This window comes from Gracilinanus agilis, chromosome 2 (genome assembly GCF_016433145.1).
Source record: "Gracilinanus agilis isolate LMUSP501 chromosome 2, AgileGrace, whole genome shotgun sequence".
In the NCBI taxonomy this organism is placed as follows: Eukaryota; Metazoa; Chordata; class Mammalia; order Didelphimorphia; family Didelphidae; genus Gracilinanus; species Gracilinanus agilis.
In genome coordinates this window covers 172914183-172924693 of record NC_058131.1, presented here as the reverse complement: position 1 = coordinate 172924693, position 10511 = coordinate 172914183, and the positions used below count along the sequence as shown (strand labels likewise).

Genomic DNA, 10511 nt, shown 5'->3' with positions numbered 1-10511 from the left:
ATCCCAAGACTATTCTAAAAAAGTTCAAAAATTTCCAGTCCAATGAAAATTTCTGTAAGCAGCCAGAAGGAAACAATTCAAATACCATATAACCACAGTTAGGATTAAATAAGTCCTGGCAGCTTCTACATTAAAAGGACCAGAAGGTATGGAATATAATATTCCAAAAGGCAAAGAATCTAGGCCTACAATCAAGAATCACATACCCAATGAATCTGAACATAATCCTACAGGGGTGGTAAAAGTGATATTTAATGAAAGAGAGAACTTCTAGGCATTTCTGACCAAAAAAAATCTGTAAAGAAAATTCAATCATTAAATTTGTTATTTAAGAGAAGCATATCTGGGAGATGATAAGTAACTTTAAATATTTATGATATTTGAGAAGCTTACGGTACTTAAATTAATAAAGTATGCTAAGATATTTAACTTTATCACTATATGATAAAATAAAAAGAATAAGAAGGAGTATGCGTAGAAAGAAAGAGAGCAAGCAGAACTGAATGGGATATAATATTTTTAAAAATGAGAGATGAGAAAGAGGAACATATGGTGAGTAAAGGAGATGTAGAAGGGGGTAAATTATCTCATATGAAAAGGCTCCTAAGAGTCAATACAATGGAGGAGAAGATGGAGGTGGGGCAGACAATGCTTGAACTCTACTCTCATTAGTATTATCTCAAAATGGAAATAATACCGAAATTCAACTAGCTACAAATATCCAATTTATCCTATAGGTAAGTAGGAGGAAAAAGTGAATAAGAGAAGGGAGGTGAGGATAAACAAAAAGGAGGGAGAATTGGGGGGCATAGTGATTGAAAGCTGAAAGAAATGAGAAAAGAGTTAATAGAGAACATAAGATGAAGGGAAACATAATTATTAAGAATAACTGAATGTGAATGGGATAAACTCATACATAAAACAGAAAAGGATAGTAGAGTTGATTAAAACCCAAATCCCAAAGTATGCTTTCTACAACATACACTCAAACACACAAATAAACACACACACACATTTAAAACAGGAAGATACACAAAGAGTAAAATTAAGGGGCTGGAGGAAAATCTATTATGTTTCAGCCAAAGTTAAAGAAAAAAATCCAGGGTAGTCATCATGTTCTCAGACAAAGTAAAAGCAAAAATTTTATCTCATCAGCATAGATAGAGAAGAAATTATATCATGATCAGAGGCATCATAGATAATAAAACAATATGAATATTAAACATATATGCACAAACTGATATACCATCCCTATTCCCAAAGGAGAAGTTATGTGAGTTACAGAAGGAAATAGACAATAAAACTATGCTAATTGGGGACTTCAACATTCACTTTGCAGAATTCTATAAATCTAACCAAAATATAAGTAAGGAAAAATTTAAAGAGATAAAAAAAATTTTTAAAAGTTAAATATGATAGATCTCTGGAAAAACTGAATGAGAATGGAAAAGAATACACATTTTAATCAAAAGTGATAGTACCTTCACAAAAATTGGTCATATAATAGTGCATAAAACCCTCAAAACAAAAAATGTAGAAAAGCAGAAATATTAAATACATAGTTTTCAGACCAAAAACACAACATAATAAAAATTCCATTAACAAAAGGTAGAAGTCAGAAGGACTAAAATTAATTGGAAACTGAATAACCTTATCCTCCCCTCATTCACCATTGGTCAGTTGAGAAAGTTACCATCTAGTTCCAAGAGCTAGCTAATCAGAATGTGCAATTTACAATACCTCATTACTCTAATTTTTCATATTGGTTTTAACCAACCAAAAATGAAAGCAACTTCAATTCTACTATTAGCATATCATATCACCATATACGGGTTCAGCCTATTAGCTTACTCTTTGTCATACTATGGTTTTGGGGAAATGGGACTTAAGCGTGAAACACAAAACAACTTGTTTTGATTTAATGGCTCCCTGACTCCATCTTAGTGATTTTTTGAGAAGAGTCTACCACCTTACTGAACTTCATTTCTAATGTACAAACTTAATTATTTGCTTCTCTCCAAGCTTACATCTCAGTCCTAATATTATCTCTGCTCTTTCTGGTGGCTCTGAAAAAAGCCCAGTCCAAACTTTTACTACTGCCTGATTCCTGTCATTTATTTGCTTTTTCTACAACCTAATTAGAGAGTGGCCTGGGGTTAGGAATGCTAAGTAGGAATTCAAAGTATTAACATTCTCTAACATATCATGAGGCTTTTTTTTTGTTTGTTTTTTACAGTGTGGAAGATTATAACTTCTTATCTTATGGATTCGATTATAATTACCCTGTGTATGGAGCATAATACATTTCCTGAGATTTTATGTTACTGGAATTTTGAGAGAATAAATATCCTTTTTTTTTCAAATCTTTTCAAATAAACATTGCCAGTTAGGTGATCTTCTGTTTCATTATAGACATATGTTTTTTTGATTAATGAAACCTAAAATGACATGTGCTGTTTTGGCTTACATATCTCACTATTTGCTCCACAAAATCATATCTCAGACACTTTCTAGTAAAGAAAACCTGGGCAAGTCATTTAGCCCTGTTTGCCTCAGTTCCACATCTGTAAAATGGATTGAAAAAGGAAGTAGAAAACTACTCCAAGGGTCTTGAAGAATCAGACCCTACTAAAATACCTGAACAATAAGGAAATCAAGAAGCCAGTATAAAGAGAGTGAAAAGGATTTAGAAAAAGCAAAAATACAAAGTCTATGGATTTCCATCTCTCCACCCCTTCAGTAAGATCTAGGGAGACTCCCCTGGGATCCCTGCATTACCAACCCCCCAGATATATAAATATAAATATGTAAAAACAGATTTCAATATGTAAATATATGTGGATATTCATATATATGATCTAATCAATAAATTACTGAAAAATGTTTATTAAGTACTTATTAAAATCAAAGCACTGTGCTTAGTTTTGGGGATATGCTTTGAAAAGTAAGATCTTTCTCTCAAGGAGCTTATATTTCCTTAGACAAAACAATATATAGAAATTTAAGCTACAAGACAAATGGAAAATTCTTGTAATCCTTAGAATGTGAAAGTTGCAAAGTAGATGGTAATGAATTTTCTTCAAAATCATTTTTACTGACAAAATTGTATTGTTTCTCATGTTGAACCATTTTATGATGCTAAGGACTTTGAAATTAAAAATTCTATTTTCTGGATCTTTAGTAATTGTTGCTACTGAAGAACAACGGTCTTTAGGCCATCACAGAAGCAGTTGCCAGATTAAATCTCCATGGAACTTGCTGACAAGGGTCCTATATGGGAGGCTTATCTAGAAACAAGAACAGAGATCTGAGAGCCATTTCTGGGACTCTTAGGCTTTTTAGATTAATATGAATTGGACTCAGTTAATTTTTGATTTATCTTTTCATGGAGCTTTATAATAATTGGTGGCTGTTGGTAGGTGTTGTCAGTGGTGGTAGAAAGTGTGCCTCTTCTACAGTAAACACACACCTTACCCCAAGATAAGGTCAAAATGGGTATATGCTTTAAATATAAAGAGTAATACCATAACTAAATTAGGACAACACAGAATAGTTTACCTGGCAGATCTCTGGAGAAAGGAAAAATGTATGGCCAAACGAGATATAGAGTATTATAATTTGTTAAATGAATAATTTTGATAATATCAAATTAAAAAAAACTTTCATATAAACAAAACTAATGTAGAAAACAACAAACTGGGAAAATTTTATAACAAATGTCTCTGATAGAAATCTAATTTCTCAAATTTTTAAAGAACTTAGTCAGATTTTTAAGAATACTAGCCACTCCCCAATTGATGAATGGTCAAAGGATATGAACAGACAATTTTCAGATGAAGAAATCAAAACCATCAATAATCATATGAAAAAATGTTTTCGATCACTTTTAATTAAGGAAATACAAATTAAAACAACACTGAGATACTATCTTATATCTTATACCTATTAGATTAACTGGAGGGGATGTGGCAAAATTGGGACACTAATGCATTGTTGTTAGAGTTTTGAACTGACCCAACCATTCTGGAGGGCAATTTGGAAATATACTCAAAATGTTATAAAACTGCGTGTACCCCCTTGATCCAGTAATGCCACTACTGGGTCTATATCCAAAAGAGATAATTAAAAAAGAGAAAGGATCTACTTGAACAAAAATATTTACTGCTGCTCTGTTTTGTGGTAACAAAGAATTGGAAATTGAGGTGATATCCATCAATTGTGGAATGACTGAACAAATTGTGATACATGTTGATGATGGAAAACTATTGTGGTATAAAAAATGATAAGCAGGATGATTCCAGATAAAGCTGGGAAGATATGAGGGAACTGATGCAGAGTGAAATAAACATAACTGGGAGAACATTGTACAAAATAACAGTAATATGAGATGATGATTATCTGTGAAAACTTGGCTCCTCTCAGCAATGCAATGATCTGGGTCAATTCTAAAAGTCATGTCAAGGAATGCTATCCAGCTTCAAGGAAAGAACTGTTGGTCTTTCATATCAGTGTATTTTTGGTTTAATTTGGGGGTTTTGGTTATGTATAACTTTGTTCTTATAACAATGACCAATATTTGCATGAAAATAACATAAAAATATGTCATTCTATGTGGGTACAATGTTGCATATATACCCAATATATCAGTTGGTCTTAGTGAATAATTTTGATTTTTTTTAAACAGCATTCATTACTATAGAAATCTCTCTATTTGAGAAGAGGTAGGAATGTTCAGGACTAGTGTGATATCAAAATAAATAGCATCAATAAAACTTTTAAACAAACAGAAATATTAACAAAATTTTGAAGACAAAGTGAAAAAATTCCAATTTAAAAGGATAGTAGTCACCAGAAGAAACCAACATCTTTGCACAAAATCAACTAACTTGAATTTTGTAAGGGTTATAATTGGTTTTACTAAATTTATGAGTTAAAAAAAGGTTGTTGTGGTCACCTTTTATAAAAATTAAAGTTAAACTATGAGTCAGTAGGCTGTTTAGTAGCTTTATTTACAGCAAGGTAGAGATATTAAAGTGGTAAATATAGGAAGGAGGTAGAAAATATTGCCTAGCTAAATACCCTATAATTGTCAATCCAAAGAAATCCAGCTCAACTCTGAAAAAGGCTCCCTCAGGTCCCGATCTCCAAACAAGAGTCATGGTAATCTCTTCAGCAAGAGTTTTACCAGCTCAGAATCAATCTCCAAAGCAGAATTCCAAGGCAGAAGAATCCCTTAGACACAGAATCCCTCCAACACAGAGACACCAACACAGAAGTCGACCCTCAGCAAGAGCTACCAAGGCAGCAGAATGAAACAGAATGCCCTCTGCTGGCCTTTATAAGCAGTGTTCTCCACCTCACCTCCTGCCTCTCTGCTTTCTAGTACCTTTCACTATGGGCTGGTTTATCACATCTCAACAACCCATCACAACCTTTCAATTTGCCTAGCATTGCCTGGGTTTGGGGGGGGCAGTGTTTGTGGCCTTTTAGGGTGGTGAACTTTCTTTGTTAGTGATTTACTAAGTGTTAAGAATGGGTACTTTAATTTCTTGATTGATTAACTTAAAATAGACTAAGGGAATAAAAATTCCCTTTCACCATTTTATGAAAATATGTAGGGAGAAGAGAGTTAACAGAGGATGAATATAGGTCATTATCATATGATATTATGACAGACTATAAAGTTGGTTGAAGTCTAAGATGAAATTTGATGATAATGCCTAATAATGATAAGGTTTGCTAGCATTTATATAAAAGCACTTTAAAGTTTGCAAAGCATTTTATAAATATTTTATCCTCACAACAATGCTGGGATGTAGGTATTATTATTCTTACCTATAAAATGAGACACAATTTTTTTGTGGTGGAAACTTCTAGAAATTGAGGGGATGCACATCAGTTGGTGAATGGCTGAGCAAATTGTATCATATGATTGTGATAGAATACTACTGTGCAATAAGAAATGATAAGTTTATTTTAATTTTTTTTTAAATTTGGAAAGATCTTCATTAAATTATGAAAAGCAAAATGAGCACAACTCAGAGAACATTATATACAAGAGAATTATGTTTTGAGAAAGAATAACTTTTAATATCTACCTACAGAGATAGAATTGATAAGTAGAAACAAGCAAGATATAGTTTATCAAATGATGCCTTCTCTAGTGTGGAGAGGGAAGGGAGAATTATAGCTATAACAAAGGTAAAAAATAAAAACAAGTTTAAAAAATAAAATAAAATGAGGCATAAAGAAGTTTAAGGCCTTGCACAGTGTTATACAACTACTGAATGTAAGATGCAGAATTTGAACTCAGGTCTTCCTCACTTCAATTCCAGCACTCTTCCCACTGTACCAACTAGTTACTCCACATGTGATTTAATGTATTATAGTTTAGTCCAAAATAATCAGTTTTAAAAATGTTAGGTTAGGCAAGGTTACCCAGTCTTACTTGTGGAAAATTTGAAGATATTATAGATGTCATTGTTAGAGTTTGCCAGTTCAGGATGAGTCCATAATTTGTTATGGAAACCAGAGTAACAATTGCAATATCAGGTTGCCTTTGTAGAGGCTTATTATCCAGGATTAAAAATGTAAAAGGTCTATTTTCCATGTTCTACTGTGTTGTAATCAGTTCTGGGTAGAATTTTTTAGGAAAGATATTAATAAGCTAGGAAACATGAAGCAAAATATAATCATGATGAAGGGTCCCAAAGTCAGTCCATATGAGGATCAGTAGGAGGAACCATAAACATCTAGCTTGTAGAAAATTTTGGGTGTTAAAAGTTCATGAAAGGTATCTTCAAGCATAGGAAAGATTTTCACATAAAAAGGTGTTCAGACTTTCTACTAGACTCCCAGGAAAAAAATAAAAAAAAAACAATGAATTAAAATGTCATAAATGAAGATTTTTATCTAGGTAAAGCAGAAAAGCCCTAAGAATGAGAGATACATAAAATTAGACTGAGGCTTCCTCTGAAGATAAATTTCCCCCTCACTGACTGATCAAAAATTACTGAAATTTCCCTAATGTTTTAAAATTCATAAAGTAATTCATCTTCTTTAAGCCTCATGACAATGCTGTAAGGTAGGTTCTATAGGTATGGTTATACCTATTTTATGGACTAGGTAACAGACTTAAATTTGGAGGGACTTGTGAATGATATACAGCCAATAATTATTTGAGGGGAAATTCAGTTAGATCTTGCTGATTCTAGGTCCAGCTTTCTATCCATTATGTCACAGACCTTCTTGAGCATGTGAAGCAGATGAGGTGGTCTCTGGCATTCTGAATGACAGATTTTTTTTTTCACTCATTTGACTCATTCATTTTAATTACATAAATTAAACTAAGTTGGTAGACTGAACTACTAAAGAATAACCTTGTTTCTGCTCACAAAATAAAGCAATAGAGGAATCAGAATGAGAACACTTCTCTTCTGACTCACAGAGTAGATAATCATTGCCTGTGTGCTTGGATGTCACTTTTTGGGCCCTTGTTTAAGTCCAATAACTTAAGATTTAGAATAATCTTCATAATATCAACTTTAAATGTTTGTCTAGGGGATCAGTAACTTATTCCTGGAATTCTTGCCATGTAATCATGGCATCACAAAAGCCCCAGAATCCAATGTTTTCACATTCTATGCAAAGCTAGAGAAAGGGTACAAAATGGCCTGCTCAATAGAAGTGCAAAAGGCCTTCTTTTTGTCCTCCATAGCAACTTTCTTAGTTGGACTGGTCATTTTATACATAGGCAGGCAAGTAAGGATTCTGTCCAGAAAATATGACTTCTTCAGGGTAAGTAGTGGCTTAAAATAATTTAATTAATTATTTGGGATCCTCAGCTAGGAAAAAAATACAGGGAAGTTTGGCATTGATTTAAGTTGAAAACAACTTTTAATCTTCTCATAAATTAAACTGGATCACACTTCCTCTGACTTGATCCCTCTCCAATGCCTACCCCTAGTGATTGATTGAAGAAAGGCCCTTTTGTTACTCCAGAGTACCCAGATATACCTTATGAGATCCCACTTTCTAGAAAAGTTATTTTGTTCATTTTTTATGGAGGGGGAAAGAAGATGTTTTCAAAAGCATAAATAATATCTTTTTAGTAACTATGGCAAGGGAAGGATTTTAGTGGCTGTGGGAGGTCCACTTTAAACCAGTTTATATAATCTTGTTTTATCACTCTTTCTTCCATTCCTATTGATGTCATTAACTGATTTCTAGCTGTCTCATATCTTTATCAAATGCCTTTAGCCTTCAATTCACAATTTTCTTCACTTCCCAACACCTTATTGTCATTCTTAGGAAACTTGATATTAATGGTGATATTCCTTCTAGCAGTGTGCCTTCATAGTTTTTCAATCCCCTCAACTCTTAGTATTTCCACCTAAACTCCACCATATTCACAAACCCATCATGCTGTAACTTAGATCTCACCATTACCCCGAAATGGACTCTCTAACCAAATTTTCTTTTCTTTCATGTCTCACACTTTCTCATTAACATTAATGTCACTCCTTCTTCTCATCATGACTCCCCAGATAGTTCTTTTGATTTTCTCCCTATCTTTGACTTTGTTTTACCAGGAGTCATACTCTGTCCCTGATGTAGTTCCATGTCACTAAAACACCATTTTCTTTTTCTTTTTCTGAGTCCCTTAATTTTGTTGTTCTCCAAGATTTTGTCCTTGACCTCCTTTTCTTCTCTCTAGGAAATCTTATTCAATCAATCCTATTGTTTCATCTACCATTTCAATAATAAGCCCCATTTACCTCATGCTTCTATTCCACCTCAAAAATTGCCTATTAGATATTTCAGATATGTCCCAGAGACATCTTCATCTCAACAGGCCCCAAATTGAGTTCATTTTATTTCCTCCAAAACTCTTTCTTCTATCAATCTCTCTCTATCCATTGAAAGATGGATACTATCCTTCTAATTAGTCTCTCTGGTTTGTAATCTTGGCATTTTGCTGGACTTTTCACCTCACCCCAAATATCTAGTCTGTTACTTAAATTTTGTCATTTCTGTCCCCATAAAATTTCTTGTCTCTCACCCCTTTTCTCTATTCATGCAGCCACCACCTAGTGTAGTTCCTAATCATCTCTCACCTTGATTAATGCAAAAACTTCTAAATTTCACCATTTACCTTAAGCTTTGCCTCTATGCAATCCATCTATATACTGCTGCCAATGAGGTTTCCATAATCAGAGTTCTGATCATGCCAATCTTCAATTCAGTTAAGTCAAGGAGCTCCCTATTGCTGCTGAAACTTCTCTGCTTAGCTTTTAAAGTCATTCTTTATCTGCGTCTTAACCCATCTTCCCAATATCGTTGGATGTTACTACACAAACACACTCACACATACATTCTGCAATTTAGCTAAATTAGCCTCCCTGATCTGAGAATCCAATTTGCAGTCTCCATGTCTCTGCACTGGTTGTTCCTCCTTTCCTAGAATGCATGTTCCCCTCACTTCCATCCCATGAAATCCTTTTTCCCCCTTCAAGATGTAGCTCATATACCACTTTCTTCATAAAGCCTTCTTAATACCCTCAAATGCTAGTTCCTTCCCTCCCTATGATCTTGTATTTAGTTACATGCACATACACATGCACATATGCATACGCAAGTATCCTTCCACAGTGCCATGGTATGCCCCTAATATGCACATATGTGTATAGGGAGAGAGAGAGAGAGAGAGAGAGAGAGAAAGAGAGAGAGAGAGAGAGAGAGAGAGAGAGAGAGAGAGAGAGAGATACAAGTATCACTTCTACCTCACAACCTTCCCCATTACGGTTTTCATATATTACAAGTTAGCATAAGAAATTAAATGGGAGGGGACAGCTGGGTAGCTCAGTGGATTGAGAGCCAGGCCTAGAGTTGGGAGATCCTAGGTTTAAATCAGACTTCAGACCCTTCCCAGCTGTGTGACCCTGGGCAAGTCACTTGACCCCCATTACCTGGCCCTTACTGCTCTTCTTCTTGGAATCAATACACAGTATTCCAAGGTAGAAGGTAAGGGTTTAAAAAAAATTAAATCAGAATTTTGGGGGAAAGTTTTGCAGAAGCCATAGATGACATGTAAAGGCCAGCAGATTCCATAGAAAAGTTTAGAAATTCAGAAATGCATAAAATATATGTATAGTATTATGTAATATCAGCATATTTTATATTTTAATATCTTAAATATACATAATTTCTATACACCACATGAAATAAAAAGAAAAAAAATTCAGACATCTTCTCTGGTATGAAAGAAAGGAAATTTTTTTCTATGAATTTTCCAGATCACAGGAGTGCTCTGCCCCTAACCCAGGAGATGTAGAAGGAGATATCTATGTGCGTATATGTATGTATGTGTGGGAAGGTCAACAGATAGAAAGAAAGAAAAGAAAAAGAAAAAAAGAAAGAAAAAAGAAAGGGAGGAAGGAAGGAAGGAAGAGAGAAAGAAAAAGAGAAAGAAAAAGAAAGAAGGAAGATAGAGATAGATGATAGAGATGCAT

At 33.9% G+C, this 10511-nt stretch overlaps 1 protein-coding gene across 1 annotated transcript in view; it reads left to right on the top strand.

Moving 5' to 3' along the window:
* The first annotated feature begins 6676 nt into the window (after positions 1–6676).
* Positions 6677–10511, top strand: part of KCNU1 (potassium calcium-activated channel subfamily U member 1) — a 274056-nt gene continuing 270221 nt past the window's right edge. Inside the window, exons 1-2 of the mRNA XM_044659543.1 lie at positions 6677–6712; positions 7561–7797. Coding sequence (XP_044515478.1) covers positions 6677–6712; positions 7561–7797 — 273 coding nt within the window. The remainder of the gene's footprint in view (positions 6713–7560; positions 7798–10511) is intronic.